The sequence below is a fragment of the Hypanus sabinus genome, chromosome X1, assembly GCF_030144855.1.
Source record: "Hypanus sabinus isolate sHypSab1 chromosome X1, sHypSab1.hap1, whole genome shotgun sequence".
In the NCBI taxonomy this organism is placed as follows: Eukaryota; Metazoa; Chordata; class Chondrichthyes; order Myliobatiformes; family Dasyatidae; genus Hypanus; species Hypanus sabinus.
Window position 1 is genome coordinate 7,168,444 of NC_082738.1, and position 17,587 is coordinate 7,186,030.

At 37.2% G+C, this 17,587-nt stretch overlaps 1 protein-coding gene across 1 annotated transcript in view; it reads right to left on the reverse strand.

The window, feature by feature from the left end:
• Window positions 1–17,587, reverse strand: part of LOC132384441 (proto-oncogene Wnt-3) — a 54,046-nt gene that overhangs the window by 21,113 nt on the left and 15,346 nt on the right. The window contains exon 2 of the mRNA XM_059955596.1: window positions 11,494–11,735. Coding sequence (XP_059811579.1) covers window positions 11,494–11,735 — 242 coding nt within the window. The remainder of the gene's footprint in view (window positions 1–11,493; window positions 11,736–17,587) is intronic.

The window sequence follows — 17,587 nt, forward strand, 5'->3', positions numbered from 1 at the left end:
GACCAACAGTTAGAATTGGAGGAATGCTGAACTTAAGAGAAGCTTACAGAGGAAACTGAACACAAGTATGAAAATTTTAAATCTTTGATATTGTTAGTCTAGGGAACAGTACAGGTCAACAAAGACAGGATTACTGGATGAATGTAACTTGGTCCAAATTATATGTTCAACAAAGGTTTTGTGTGTATCTATGTTTATGGAGATTGGAAGATGGATGGCTGACTGGAAGACATTTAGAGAAGTTCAGTTCAAAGATAACAAAATCATGGATTTATAGTTTTAGCCACAGATATGTTGAATCATGGACTGTCTTGGCAATAGTTAACTGAGGTTAAATTACCTATATTGAACCATATGTTTGCTAAAAAAAAATTATCATCTTGAGTAGGATTATCTACTATTAATTTGGAGGAGCTGAAACCAATTTGAATATCATATATACAATGTTAAGCAGAGTGATTATCTTGAATAATTTTTTGCAAAAACTATATCAATGGTAAAATAATTATCAATTAATGGTAATTATCAACAGTGTTAAATTAAGTATACTTTTTATTGCATTATTATTTTGAGGTATACACTTAATATTTTTCCTTAATCTGCAGTGGCTTGGTCTTCCTGTCTTGATAGCCAGCACCAATCTATTGTTACATGGATTTAGCACAGCTTTGCTACTCTGCTGGTGAAAATTCTATCATGCTGACTGCTTACAGAACCAAATGCAAGTAGATCCTTAATTTTCATTCGGAAAGGGAGACCGCCTGATCAGATCTACATGTGTAATGGAAGCTTAATTCCATTTGCAGTGGCTTAAAGAGTCATTTCACTGTGTAACAAAACTGCAACATAGAGACAAATTTTTAAAACTGTGCAGACCTTGTACAAAACCACCAGTAAGTTTAACACAGTTATATCTGAAAATAAAGAAAGGCTACACTGCTGGGATTCAGCTAATGACACGACAATTGCCTCTATTTATAGATGATCAGATTTCTGTGTGAACTCACACAGAATTAATTAACCTCAGGCAAAATATAACAATATAAGCAACAATACCTTCATAACAGCTGCCGTGGTGTATGGAATATTTTACTCCAAGTGTGGGACTGTGAAATGCTGATGGGAAGAGTTTTAACTTACATGACATACCTGACAAGCTATCCAAAATTCAACCTGAAATGCTAGATGCTGCCTGGCCTGCTGAGTGTTTTGGCCAATTTCTGTTTTGCTTCAGTTTTCCAGCATCAGCAGTGTTTTTGTTTGATTTGGCAGATGGAATATAGTGTAGGGAAGTGTATGGCCATGCACATTGGCAGAAGGAATAAAAGCAAAGGCTATTTTCTAAATAAGGAGCAAATTCAGAAATCAGAGGTGCAAAGGAGCTTGGGAGTTATGGTGCAGGATTCCTAAAGTTAATTTGCAGATTGAGTCGGTGGTAAGGAAGGCAAATGCAATGTTAACATTTATTTCCAGAGAACTAGAATATAGGAGCAAGGATGTAATACTGAGGCTTTATAAGGCAGTTATGTGAGCAGTTTTGGGCCCCTATCTACAAAAGGATGTGCTGGTTTTGGGAAAGGTCCAAAGGGTACTCACAAGAATGATCCAGAAATGAAATGTTTGATTACTCTGAGCCTGTACTCACTGGAATTTAAAAGAATGAGGGAAACCTCACCTGCTTGAAACTTGTCAAATGTTGAAAGCCCGAGACAAATTACACTTGGAGAGGATGTTTCCAATAGTGGGAGAGTCTAGGACCAGAGGGCACAGCCTCAGAATAGAAGGATGTCCCTTTAGAACAGAGAAGAGGAGGAATTTCTTTCACCAGAAGGTGGTGTATCTGTGAAATTCTTTAGCACAAGTGGCTGTGGAGGCCGAGTCATTGGGTATATTTAAAGCAAAGGTTGATAGATTCTTGATTAGTCAGGGTGTCAAGTGCTGGGGGAGAAAGCAGGAAATTGGGGTTGGGAAGAAAAATAAATCAACCATAATGGAATAGCAGAGCAAGCATGATGGTCCAAATGGCCTAACTGCTTTTATGTCTTATGGTCTTTGATTTTGCTATTTAATTGTGAAAGAGAATTGATTTGCAATGTATTTCCTTTCCTTTCACATGTATAAATTGATTAATATGGAGAACCTTGACTGATTTTTAACCCATTCCTTAATCGAAGGTTTTAAGCCAAATTAAGCCAAGGTTTTAAGCCAATTTAATTGCTATCTCATCTGTTGATCATTTGGGGAATGAATGGGAACTCTCTATCATATTCATATGGTTCAAGATCATATCCTGTAGCCACACCTTATTCCTATTCCTCAGTGTCATGGAGAATTGAAAGCTATTATCTAAACCTTCTTCAGATCATTGCACAGGACACCAAAAGGGAGAACAATATTTGCTTTGAAGATGTTTGTAATCTGTATCTCAACATTTCACTGCCTCATATCATCGTTCTCAAACTAGCTCAGGGGTTCCTAACCTTTTTTATGCCATGGGCCAATACCATTAAGCAAGGGGTCCGTGGACCCCAGGTTGGGAATCCCTGAACTAGCTGATTTGACAGATCATATTATCAACATTGACTTCCAAGGTGGTTACACACTAAGATGCCAACAAATCATTGACTTGAACTTAACACATCACCGAGGTTCTACAGCTGGGATATTAATATTAGAATGAATTATACAATTCTTATTTTGCTCCTCTTTCCTTTATGCATAATCCATACTGCATACAGTTTAATGTTTATCCTATTTTTATGACTTTGTGGCATATATGAGCAGAGGAACTCCATGTGGTGAAGGAAATCGCTTGGTATCCTTAAGCAGAATGTGACTAAGAAGAAATGGTTATGTGTTTCCTATTATGCTGTGGGACCATGAGGAGTACTGGAAGATGTTATCATTGTTTGTGCCTCCTGTTCCTGTCTTTCTAGATGGAAGACTGGAGTTCGATCAGTATTGTCATAGAACCCTTTGTATTGTGCATTTTGTAAATGCAACACAGCTATAGTGTGTCAGTGGTGGAGTGGGAAGTTTGAATTCTTAGGCTGCATTGATCAAGATACTGCAAAGCTGCTTGTGTGTTGCTGCACTATCTTCATGCAAGCAAGTGGAGAGATCTCCATCATGATTCTCACTTGTACTTTGTAAAAGCTTTGGGAAATCAGAAGGTAAGTTACTTGTTATAGCATAGCCTCTCTCTCACCCACTCTCACAGACATGTTAAAGTTAGCTCTGGTGCACATATGTTTCTGATCAGTGGTAGCTCACTCCCAAGATGATGATTTAACAGCTGAGAGATGGTCATTTTCTGGCACTTGCTTATTACGAGTAGCCTGTATTAGCATCAAGAACTCCCACGTAAAGGTTAGATGGAGGTTACATTTCTCTCGGTTCAACAAAGTGGTCATCTCCTGGTTAGCTACATCATGTTCATCATGTTCTGTAGAACCAACTGTTTCCTTCAAGTGCCAAAAAGAAAGATCAAGGTGGTTTCAGAAATAACTTTAAATTAAAGAGATATGGCTGCAAAATTAAGTATAAGATACCACTAGTATATTAAATAATGGGTAAAAGGTCAATAAATGATAGTTGAATTGCATCAGTTTCTGAGGAAATGGAAAGATAAAAAACTGAATGCAGAGGAAGATAAAAAAGTTACCATGGGGCAGGTGGAAAGGAATGGAAGGTCAGTCAGTCCTGAAGGATCACTGGTTGCTAAATTGTCATCAAATGCAATGAATGTATTATTGCTCTTAAAGGCATTTTAAAGGGAGTCACTTCTGGCTCAGAGTCAGCTCTCTTGCCAGACCAGTAGTCCATTGGGAAACAAGTTTTAAAATATAATAAGTGTGCGGAGAGGCTGCATTTGGAATATGTGCTTCTGACTGAGTGTAACATTCATCAGGAAAATCTATAGTAACACCATGGATGAGCTAGCTATGATTCCCCATTCATCCACTTGTCATGAGACGGCCCCATATGCACTGAGACTTCATGCTGGGAGCCCGCAGTCAAAAAGACTGTTGTGCATAATACAGCCAATTTGAGCAGTATAAATCCATAGTGTAATACAGAGGTAACAACTCAAAAACCTGCTTTGGAAGCCAGATTGGTACTGTATGAATTGAGATGTATTCCAAAAACTAATAAATTAGCCAAAAGCATATCTCAAGGACTTAATTCCACAGTGTGGGAGTTACAAAGGTGGGTATGAGATTTCTGCCTCCTGTTTTAACAGAGGTGTTAACATGTTTTAAATAAAAGGATCAAGGCTCTTATTCAAATAGCAGAGGAAGAAACCCCCTCTAAATTCTTCAAGCATTTGTAATTAGTTTCCCACGGATTTATCTCAAAACCAACATGTTTGTACATCCCACTAAGTGTAGTAACAGATAAAATTACAACTGTATATGGATAGGTTTTAGACTACTATATTAGAATTTTACACAACAAATCCAGCAATCCACAGCAGCATTAATCAGTTTTTAGGCTTACAATAGATTCTCAAGTATCTAGAACTTAAAACCCAGGACAAACTGGATCCTGTCACATGATCATTTTGCCTAGTCTCAGGTTTAACTCAACCCACCTGAGGGATCTTGACCAGGGATGTTGTCTGTCCATTTCGCTCCACAGATGCTGCCTGACCTGCTGAGTTCTTCCAGCGATTTGTTTGTTGATCCAGATTCCAGCAACTGTAATCTCTTGTGTCTCCAGCCTAATCTTTCCCTAGTTTGGGATCTTCTCTACCATTAATCCATGACTTGACTCAGAGGCCAAGAACGTTACCACTGAGCCATAAATAATTACTTTTAAAGCAACCTTAAAACAGTAATATATTTATTACTTGTTGATCAGTCTGCAAGAAGTCACTAGTTCATCTCATGTTCTCTGCATATCAGTTTCAGTAAAGATGGCCTCAGGCAGCTGAAAATATAGGAGATGTGCAATGTGCAGAGGCAGATAGATTGGGAGCTGTCAGTTCAGTGGGATGTTCCTAGAACTGACACATATCTTGGTAGGGTGCCAAGCAATGAAAGAAATGTGGTGATAATTAGTAAACTTATCTGGGGTAGTCAGGTGTGTAGAGACCAAAGTAGTTTTAGCAATAAAACTGGATAGGGTCTGCTGCTATGATCTATCAACTGATTATTACCCAAAAGATTGTTTATTTTTATACATACAGCTCACCAATTTTAGAGATAAAAGTTCCGGTAAAGGTCCCCGCCCAGGACTTTTCTTTCGCATGTTCTGGCAGACTTATGGAAATTTTCCAATCTTTCCCCTCATTATTTCAACTCTCTGCAGCTTCTTGTCTTTGCTTTGTTTGGAATTCCACCTGCAAAATGAATCTTACACTGATTTTCAAATTATTCTCCCTTTGGTGCTTTCTAAAGTCCCTTCTGTTCAACAAGCCTTGTATAATGCCACATAAATTTTGTATGTGTCTATCTGATAAATCTGTGCAGACTCAAAGTAACTTTAGATTGTGTATACTGGATGTTGATATGCAGGAATTTTTTTTAACTCATTCTGAGACTGGTCAGTGTAACACACTGTTTAAAAACATGTCAACGACGAGGAAGTGTTGGGTCTCTTTTGAAAGAAATACTTGAGCATCCCAACATTAATGACATGATCTTGAAATAGGAAATCCAGTATTCAATTTTCATATGGCAATGCCCCAACCAGACAATATAATAATAACTAGTTTACTTATGTTGATGTTTTATAAATGCTGATCAGAACATGAGGAAAAAACTCCCCTCTTGTTCTTCAAGGACATACCTAATTGTGTTCTTTCTTGTAAAACTTGTGTATAATTTATGTTTAATTTATATTTTTCTTGTGAATGCTGCTTATACGATGCTGTGTGCCTGAGATGCTGCTACAAGTAAGTTTTTCATTGCACCTGTACATATGTGTCTTTGTCCATAGGACAATGAACTTCACATTGACTTTCCTTTGGGATTCATCAATCATCTGAACCTCACCTAAAAGACACATTTTTAAGAGTGGATACCTCACTCAATATTGCTTGGGAAAAACGGATTTATTAATATAATAGTCTCTGGAAGTTGACGATAACTTAATGATCTTTTGGCTTAGTGATAAGAATGCCACCAGTTAGTCACAGCTGATATCAAATGATTAGTACCCACTGGACTAAATGTTCAAACTACTGAGTTAATAAGATATAAATAACTAGTGACACAAGGAACAGCAGATAATAATTTGTAGTCTATACATTGAGATGAGAATTGTATATTATTGTTTCAATCTAATTCATTCACATGATATGACACTAATTAAATGTTTTTTTTATCAGTTCATTGAGAGTTGCTAAACCTATAGAATATTTTATCAATCAATGCAATATGGTCTTTCTCTATATGTAAATTGTGCAAATATAAATAATTTTCCATCGTGGTATATTCTTATATATCCCAATAGACTATACCTTCCAAACATTGCAGCTTCCAGGGTGAAAGTTGGAGGTAAAGTGAATTCTAGTTAGTTGTGCCATCAGTTAAATCGGGGCAGCTGCTTATTGTGACAACTTTTAAAGAACAAAAACTAATCAAGAAAATAGCCAGGATTCCCTTTGTTTATTTGGAACACCATGACTGTAGCTGAACGTTCCTAACTAGTGTCAGTCATGTGCAATTTTCTGAATGTTAAACACTACACCATGCTTAGAGTGAAAGTTTTTAATTAGCATCAGTTTCATGTGATTGTGTTCAAAAAGGAGTGATTTTTGTCACTAATAATTGGAGAGAAATAAGCAGTAAGACAGTTCAGAACTGTTTTGCTCACCCCCGTTTCAAGCATTCAGGCTAAGAGATGCAAGAAATAGCCGGGAGTGAAAATGAAACAATTTCACTACTTCAGCAAGCTGAGGACTATGAAGAATTTGAAGCTATCAACAAGCATCTTGAATGTTACAATGAAAAGAAAGATTTGGAGGCTGCAACAGTTTCTAGATAGCATCAGTTGCGTGCAGATCATGTGGCCATTAGACACTACGCCGTGCTTAGAGCGAGCAGTTTTTAAATAGCGTCAGTTGCATGTGCTTGCGTTCAAAAAGCAGTGATTTTTGTCGCTGATAATTGGCGAGAAGTAGGCAGTTAGACAATTCAGAACTGTTTTGCTCACCCCAGTTTCGAGCATTCAGGCTTGGAGATGCAAGAAACGGCTGGGAGTAACAATTAAACAATTTCACCACTTCAGTGAGTTAGGAACTGCAAAGGATTTGAAAGTATCCGCAATTATCTTGAATGTTACAATGAAAATGAAGTTTTGGAGGATGCAACAGTTTCTAGTTAGCATCAGCTGTGTGGTCATTAGACACCACACCATTCTTAAAGCAAGCAGTTTTCAAATAGCGCCAATTGCATATGTTTGCGTTCAAAAAGCTGTGATTTTTGTCACTGATAGTTGGTGAGAAAGAAACAGTAGGACAATTCAGAACAGTTTTCCTCACCCTGGTTTCAGGCATTCAGGCATGGAGATACAAAAAAATGACTGGGAGTGAAAATGAAACAATTTCACTACTTCAGCAAGCTAAGAACTATGAAGAATTTGAAGCTATCAACAAGCATCTTGAATGTTACAATGAAAATAAAGATTTGGAGGATGCAACCGTTTCTAAATTGTGTCAGTCATGTGCACTTGTGTGACTGTTAGACGCTACATGCAAGAAGGCAATGAAGGCAGTCCATTATCTGCACTAGGCATCTGCACTGATTTTGTTCATTTCCATCAATCATAAGAACACAACAGCATATACTGGATGAATTCCTCCATTGATAACTATATCAACCCTATTGCCCTTCTAGTGTATCATACTGTACATTAAATAGTTATTATATACTGTGTTTGCAACAAACTTGAACTCATGAATACCTAAACAGTATTATAAATATATAAAAGAGAATACTATACATAAACCAGGCATGAAAACAGAAACCACCCAAAAACTGTTCAGTATGCAAAACTACTGTCACTATATATTGCTATATGTAATCTTCTAATGCCTTAGGCACTCTCATAGCTGCACGTAGGCATTTAGCACACATTATGTACAATCTCTCTCACGCACTTTGTTGTGGTTAAAGCCAATTACAATTTTTGCAATGCAACCTTATCCTCCTCCAGAATCCTAAACCTGACCTTCCTCACGTTTCCCTTCTAGCTTCTGTTTGTAGGTCCAATGCAAGCAAGCAACAATATTTTAACTTGGCTTCTTGGTTTTGCAACTGAGATGATATCCAGTGATATGGATATTGTTTCTGCTATTGGCTTGTTCAATTTTAAAATTGAAGAAGCTTAAACCAATCTCCAAACTCCCAACTTTTATATATACTGTCTTTTTTACAGGTGACCATAATTACTGTCATTAAAATATTGTTTCAGTTGTTGGCTATACAGACAAACTTGATTTAGAAATAACATTTTAGTTTTTGAAAACTCTATTCCATTAATCTGTAATCACTATTTCAATAATTCCTTAAAGTAAACTGAATGAAGGTTTTATTGATTCTATAATGGAAAGTAAACATTATTTAAAAAATTAAACCAAAATGTATATTACCACTGAAATCTCAGTTATGGTCTATCCTAAGTGCTTTTTGCAAGTTTGAATAATGAAATTCCCCCTTGGGAACAGTATTACTGAGAGAGAGTAAATGTATTTCTACTTCTCTCTGCTAAGAATCCTTGATTTATAAAAAGAAAGAGCACTATGAATTGAAGTAGCAATGATAATCCTGGCCCTAAATCTCAGATAACTCTTAAACCTGAATGTGGGATGGTTTCTATTTATTATAGTTCCAAACAACACTGACTCAGCCATTCATGGAACAAGGTTAAATACAACAGCAATAAAATTCAACTTATGATATTAATTCTGTTTCTCTCTCTGCATATGGTGTTTGAATATTTCTACTTTCCAGCACTACAATCTTTTCTACTACCTCACAGAAGTGTAATCATTCAAAAGCTAACATTGAGCCAAAGAAAATGACACTGAATCGGTTGAGTGATTAATAACTTGGCTAGAGGTTGGTGTAACTAGGATTGTGCATAAGGAAGGGACAGGAGTAAAAGGATGGATTTTTAGAGCTACAAACCAAGATGTATATAAGTATGGTTACTTATAGTGGGTGAAGAAATGGGGGGTGTGCAAGTATTTAAATTTAGTTAAAGTCAAAGATTTTAAAGAGTTGTTGGGCTGGGCGAGTTAGAGGATCTGAGAAGAGCATGGCTATGAAAGGATTTGAACACAGATAAAGATAGTAAACTAGAAGCTTTGGAGAACAAGGCTTAATCCTTCAAGAAACGTTACAATCCAAATAAGATTTCACCCTAGAAGATGGGTACAATATTATCTGAATAATGCATGCATTGTGTTATTAAATGCTCAATCTATGGGACAGGCTCCCTGTGGCGTCAAGGGTACTTTATATTGGTTATGTTGGTCATTTAAGTGTAAATTGGATAGCTTTCTCTTTGAAAGTAACAATTTTGGATACAGTGTATGAATAATCTGTGACACAGCATATGGTAAATGTAGTTTGGTTGGGAGGAGCAGGTGACTATGAACACATAAGTTCCAAATGCACCACCAGTGGGAGCTTAACTCACCGCATGTCTGCACCCATTGTAAACTAGCTGATGGAGATTAATTATTATGATTAGTCAACTCTGCCATTATAGTTGGATCATGTAATTAGCAGGATGGCAAAAGACCAACTAGATACACATTTGAAATAGAAGAGATTCTGCAGATGCTAGAATCAAGAATAACACACTTGATATGGTGGAGAAACTCAGCAGGTCAGGCAGCATCTAAGGAGAGGAATTAACAGTTGATGTTTAGGGCCAAGACCTTCCATCAGGATATCAGGACCATCCTGATGAAGGATCTTGGTCCAAAATGTCAACTGTTAATTCCTCTCCTTAGATACTACCTGAGCTACTGAAATGCACATTGGAGCTTCCTTATCTAGCAGTTCCACTGCTCATACTCGGTTACGTGATGATTCTTCCCATTGTAGTGATGAACATGCCCCAGCAAAATGAAATTAGCACCATCTTAGATTGAGCATAGCTACTGTCACACAGATTCAATTGAATCTAAAATGATTGGATGAACTAGGTGAATGATTTAATCAGAAATTTTGTAGCTTTTGGAGATTCTGATGCCTGCTTTGATTTAGTCTTATTGCCATACAACCACAAAGATTACTTGAGTGAGATGTTCCAAGCCATGCCTTAACAATGTGCTACCTGCCCTTATGTTAGTTGATATTAGACAGAAAGATGGTAAATTTTAGCTGAAGGAGCTTAAAGATTAAATAGTGGGTTTCTTAGATTGAGGGAAATGGAGAGGCAGATGCTAGAGAAGGAAACATGGTGCATTAAGAGTCAGTTGGCCATGGAAGATGTAAAGAGGGAAAGATTGGATTAAAAAATAGGAAAATTAGGGAAAATGTAATATTACATTTATAAAGATTGCTGGGAACACCACAACTTACAGGAGTGAGACTGATCAGTTTTAATTGTTTACTTTATGGTTCTTGGAGGTTGGGTGCCAAGTCAACAACATTTCACGGAGGTTAGAAACTTGCCTCAACTTTCTGAAGATTCTGTAGAATTGTTTTAACAGCAATATCAAAACAGTAATTTCTTGACACTGATGGGGAAGTTGACTTAACACTGAATTCCAGATTATGGGGATTCTTGACACAAATTATCTAGCAATTTGTGGGAATTCTCAATTCATCAGGTGCTCCATCCACACCGCAGACAGAAATGATTCTTAAACTCCTCTTATATCCCGAGCAAAGTCTGGGTCATGGATAGAACAGCAATGGGATGACAGAGGCTTTGGAACTGTATATAAGGAAAATATTACACAGAGTTGTCCATAAAATAGTCATCATCATTGAATCTAACCCATCATTGATTATTTACCACTTATTCTCATTTTCAAATGCAGCACACATAACTTGTTCTAATCTCAAAGAACATTAAAATTGTCTGTGAAATCGATGTCAAGGATTAATTATGTAGAGTGGTCACAGCACGAAATGCTCAGAACTGTTATTTCCTCGTTTTAGCGGCACTGGCTAACCTGTCGTTCCTTTTACAGTAAACAATGTTACAACTGTGCAGTAATTAGACAAAAATCAGTCTAACGTTCCCTATTACATCTGCTATTTGAATTAACGCCCCATTTTCATGGTTTAATCATGAGTTAGTCTTAAGAGAACAGGTTTATTCTAACATTTTAGCTGATTGGTTAATTTTATTTAAAAGTATTTTATATTTTGTTTGGTGTCAGTGTGCTACCGATCCTCCAACAGTTTTTTTTCTCTTGCTTGCTTTTCAATTTCGCGCCACCCCGCCCCGCCCCTCCACCGACTGCAAGGTGTTAATGTCTTGCCAATTCTGATCTTGCTAGGGGGAGTCAGACTGAAATACCTTTATCCAGAACTGGCCCGAAGATAGCTAGGTTATCATTGACCGTGGTGCAGTTCCATCTCCTGCCCCGGAATTGATGTTGACATTCTTGGATTCCGATCTTCACCCCCTCGGCCACACTGGGCATGATCTCGATGTAGTTCCGGCAGAAGCGGAGTTGCTTTGGGACTAGACCAGGGATGCTACCGCACAGGATGGGCTGGGAACCGAGAGACGAGTACTGATGCCCCAGAGCCAAAGACCTGGACAAGATTAGAGCTGGTTAAAATAGTTCATCTAAGAAATTTAAAACATTCATTCTCAGGCAGAAACAGACAAAAGCTTGAGCCCGCATTCTTAGATCATACTTATTACATTTGTTGCCATTTATTCGTTTTCAACAAGTAGGGGCGGCGGAATCACCTCTTTAGGTGCAGTCCCAGGTCTGACGGTTTACGCATCGCGCCTTGGATACCCCGAAATGATTTACTCTCCATTTCATTTAAAAATAACAGTCTAATTTCAGCTACATGTCAAGAATCTTCAAATTATGTGAATCCCAGACGTGTCGATTACTATTTGACTGTGTTAGAATATGTTTTTTTTCTCCAAAGTAATTTCTGTCCACTTAATTGTTTCCTGACAGGTTCACTAGTCTGTCGACTGGTTTTCGATGGCCTTTCACAGACAATGAGGTGCTTTTATTGGGACGTTTAATTTTGTTTGTCATGTTCTGTATGAAATAAATGTACGGACGCGCCCACACTAACAGTTCCGACATCCCAGAGTTAACGAATATGGGAAATGTATTTGGAATGAGCGAAAGCATATCGAATGAAAGGCTTACAGCAGTTGACAGATCTGGGCGACCCAGTGTCCCGTGTCTGATAAATTCTCGAAGTATTTTTTTTTGGGGGGGGAGAATAAACATTTAAAATATTCCCATAGCTGAGTTAGAAATGAACAAATCCTCCGTCTTTTAGAAGTAAATATATAGGTACTGACTTTCGAGAAGACAGAAGCAGAAGAAAAAAATGGACAGGACAGGATTTCGCAGGGTTTTAAAAACAAGCGAGCAGAGCAGACCCGGGATCCTTAAGCACCAAGTAGCTACAGTTTGTGCACCCTACACCTTAGAACTTATGTTACCCGGTGCTTCCGAACACAGCTCAAAACGATTCGCCCGCCTAAGATCCCATAAACTGTCATTTAGCAGATGCAAATTTCTTTGTGTGTGGATATGCCAGATCCCCCGTAATTATAAATTTCAAGTATCTTTACTTTATAATAAATTGCCCTGGGCACGATATCTGGCCAGATTCGTTGGTCGTGTTCCCTTATGCTGATAAATTTCTAACTCCTGCAAAGAAAAAGTGAAACGATGGCAAGCAATGATAAACTGTCATTACTAATTGTTGAATGTTAGTTCAGACAACTCAGATCCCAGTTCCGGCCTTGGGTAGGTAGCAACTTCAGATTCAAATCGTAAGGATTATTTCTGCCAGTTTGTATACAACCCAGAGCCGATTGTGTGAGCTTTCTGTATCTAACGCTACCCATTTAAAACCCGACCATATCACAAGGTCTTTTACCAGAGTTGATGGGCAAGAAATTCAACTATTTCTGAGCAGAATCAAACTCGTTTTCGATGGGGATAAGATCCCTTTACTTCCTCTTCAGAGTGTGTCATATCGCTGATCATTTTAAGATTAACATTAACTAAATCCATTGATAAATGCATGTAGACAACAAAACACGGGCTTTCGTTTAAAATGCAGGTAACAGTCACAGAAGACGAGGCTAAAATATCTACTTAATACATTTAATAAGCCACTACACCACTGAACGGAGCCAAACTAACTCCATCAGCATATATAATAAATAGGATCACTGGATGGAAAGAATTTATCGATATTTAAATTTAGACATTCAGAAATTTGTACCAGCAAATGTAATAATGATGACGATGGAGACGATGACAAGACACTGCTCTGGCACGTAAACAAATCGATTTAAATATGTACATTATCTGTAGGAGTACAACTGTAACAGACACATAACAAACTCCCACATATACGTAAAAAGTACAGAACAATGCAATATTTGGGATATCTAAACTAAAGCAAGAAAATATTGAAAACATTCACAAAGTCAACCAGCTTCTGAGAAGGGATTAGTCGAATGTTCCAGCTGGATGAATTCTCATTATAATAAACAGTTTCAAAATACAGAAAATTTTGTACTTAAGTAACATCTTAACATTGATTTATTTCCAACTGTGGATGGAAGGTAGTGGACTTGAAAGGTTAACTTTTCTCTCAACAAATACTACTTGACTTACTATTTCCAGGTGTGTCATTGTTCTTACTTAAATGAATCAATCCCCTGGATATATCATTATGTATTTTAGAATAGATATAGTATGTAAGTGGTAATATATGAGATTGGGGCTGAGAGGAATAATGGATCATGATGAAATGGTGGAGCAGACTCAATGGGCCAAATGGCCTGATTCTGCTCCTATATCTCATGATCTTATGGTAATAATTTATGGACAATGCATGCATTAGAGCTTTTGATGTATATTAGATTTTCTTGGAAAATATATTAGAACAAAAGATGTAAGAGACTGTTTATTCTTTTTGACATTTTAAGAAGAATTTTGATGCTCATGGAAACTGTTGTTTAATTGGCTGTGAGAAACTGCAAACATTTCAATTGCTTTCTCCAGTGAGACATGAGAAGGCAGTGGCATGAAATGCAAAAACCAGAGCATTTTACTCAGCCTGACTGGTCTAAGTATGAATTTCACTAGTGAAGCAACCAATATGTTTTCATCAAAACAGAGTAAGTTTTGGACTGATGGGTGGGGTGAGGGAGAAGATGTGGTGTTGGTGGTATAGATGCCATGGTCACTGAGCATCTGCCATCTGTCTTTCAGCAGAGCAAGTGATATAACAAAAAATAGTTGGAGTGAGTTTAAGGGTGACAGCAGAGGAAATGAAAATTACTTTCTGTGTCGTTTAAAGATCAAGGGATAGCAGAATCAATGGTCATGAGATGGGATAGTCGTTAGATTGGGGAAGAAACTAGGAATCAGCAAGGATGCAAAGCAATGGGGTAAGGCCACCAGGTCAGGCAGGCCCTATGGGTAGTCAGATGCTGAGAGGTGCATCTTCTTTCCAAAGTCACGAGAAGCTGTGGCAATTAGTAGTTCATTTCCCCATCATATTACTGCACAGCATCCAGTGTCTCCTTTCTGAAAGGAAAAACAAACATTGATGAAATATTAAGAAGAGGTTAAAAAAGGCAAATAAAAATTATAGAGATCAAATTGTAGAGCTAGGGAGAAAGTAAAAGGCAGAGAGGAAAAGGTCCACCAGGGAAAACAGCAGCACATAGGCTACAAAGTGAAGGATTAAGCTATATTCTGTTATTTACCATCCATATATAATATCATGGGAAATTTATGGATGGAAATATGGATATATAGATGAATATATACACTGATTTAAAACACATACATTTCCACATCTCCAGGTATAAGATGCAATTAAGAAAATACTGGTAAAGAATCGTAGTCAATTAATGTGACCAGACTTTAAACTGTAAACATTTCCAACCTATGCATTCTTCCAACGCCCATTTTTATTGCATCATACACCTTTACACTTTTCTGAAAAGAATCTTAAATTATGAAGATGTTCAAGGCATGAGCATATTATTTCACTTTAAAAAAATGCCATAAAATGTATCAGTGGCTATTTTTATAATCATTGAATACTGAAATATCCAAACGTTACAAGAAATTTTAAACAACTGCTCAAAGCTTTTCGTTAAACCCAGACTTGGCAGAGATGAAGATAGAAAATATACAGATAAAGATAATTTTTATTTTATCTCATTACTTTCATTTAGTGCAAAGCTATTTAAAACTTGAAGGCAAATGCACTTCATTTGGGAAAGTTATAGAGAGATGTAGGTGGTGAGCAGCAGATTTGGGAAGACCAGAACCAGACCTGAAACAGATTAAGTGAATCCTTACATTTCAAAGGATGATAACATTTCTGAAAAAAAGCAAATGTCAGGTCAGTTATATCTTTGAAGGAATTAATTTAACAAATATTTAAATGTATTATATTGGGGGTTTGTTTGATATCTTAAGATTATTTTTAAATATGTTTAGCATTTTTGAATATTTATTAAACAATTATTATTTTAATAGGTTTTAACTAACTTTTGGATTGTTATGTATTTTACAAACACTCAAAAGATCTTTGACAGTCAGCTCTGTCTGGGGCATGGCTCAACCTGATTCTCAGAGCTCTGCTGAACCTCACAGTTCAGGATCCAGCTTTAGGAGCTGGATGGTAATCTCAAATTTGTGTTTGTCCATCAAGGAAGTCACTGTTTGGTAATGGCAACTACCCTGGGCCATCACCCAGCACAAAGGTGTGGGAGTGGAATATGTGGAGAGCTCACTGCTCAACAAGGCAGGACAGACAGAGCTATGCAGTGCGCCATGGGACTTTAACGAAGTTGACTGGACTGAGAGATGGTATAAATGGAGAGAGAGCTCCATTTTATTCAAAACTCTTGAGTGGAAATGTGACTAATGGTGTTAACTGCTCATTGTTGGCCTGCCACAGTTATGGGAAAATGATCTTGAAAAGGGAAGAGAGGAAGAAAGAAAAAACAGAAGGGAATTTGGGATTCACATTAAAGCGGGAAGCAGAAAACCAGTAAGAGGAATAATAAGGGGACAGAAAGGCCAAATTAAGAAAGTACAGCATTGAGAATGCTGGAAATCTGGAACAACTCTTCCCAATTCCCCATATTATATCTGCTACCTGAACTGCTGATAATTTCCAAAAATTATTACGCTTGCATTTGAAGCATGTTTGCTGAAATGTAGCTCTTTGTGAGAGACATTCATGGGCATTGTACACATAAGTACAAATATAATGGGTATCACATATACCCAGACACATTCAGTAGAGTACTGTGTAAAAGTCATAGGCACATGTAAAAAAAACTCTAAAGTGAAGATACTTTCAAAATAATGAAATGAAAAGTTTCTAGATATCAAAAAATTACTATAAAGCGCAGTAACCATAAAAGTAAATAAATAAAATCAATGTTTGGTGTGGCCACTCTTTGTCTTTAAAACTGCATCAATTCTCTTAAGTACTCTGCCATGCAGTTTTATAAGAAAATTGGCTGGTAGATCGTTCCAAACATCTTTGAGAACTTGCCAGAGTTATTCTGCAGACTTCGGCTGTCTCACTTGCTTCTGTCTCTCAGACACCCTCAATGTTGTTGAGATCAGGGCTCTGTGGAGGCCATACCATCAGAAACCATATAAAAAAAAGTTTAGGGTGCCTAAGGCTTTTGCACAGTACAGTAAATGGACATAATATTAACACAGATGGCACATTGTCTAACACAATCAAACAAATAGACATGTGAGATTGGAGACAGGAGCAAAACAGTTGGTTCAAGAAGCCTGTTCTACGTCCATAATGAATAGAGCACCATGATCTCATTTCACTTCCCCTCACCCCTACTAATTCTTCCTAACTGAGCGATCTGAAAGAAAAGAAATGCTCAGAGCACAGAAGAGAAATCTGGAAAATACCACTTCAGACTCTTGAATTGATCAAGACCAGTCCCTGAGGTCTCATGGAACAAGTGCCCTGAAATTACAGTATTATCAACACATCTATATTAAAAGCTACGTAGAATCCTCCAAGCATAGTTATGATTATTCATACTTATCCCACTGACATATAACACAGGAGATAAGAATAAATACATATGAATCTGGAACAGGAATATACAAATCAAATATAATTCATACAACCAGCAAATATGTACAAAATGGGCAAATAGACATGACTATATATTGTCACACGAATATTGTCTAATGTGCTATGTTTACAGGTAGTGACCACATATTTTCTAATTTGTTCCTTTACAGAGTCTGATTATGGCAAAGGCTGAGTACTTTGAAGTGCAGCTCAAAGCTGGAAGCCACACAGTTTTCCAAAACAGATGCAGGTATATGTTGGATCAGCTCAGATTTAATATTAGACAGTGAAATGTTCCGATTATC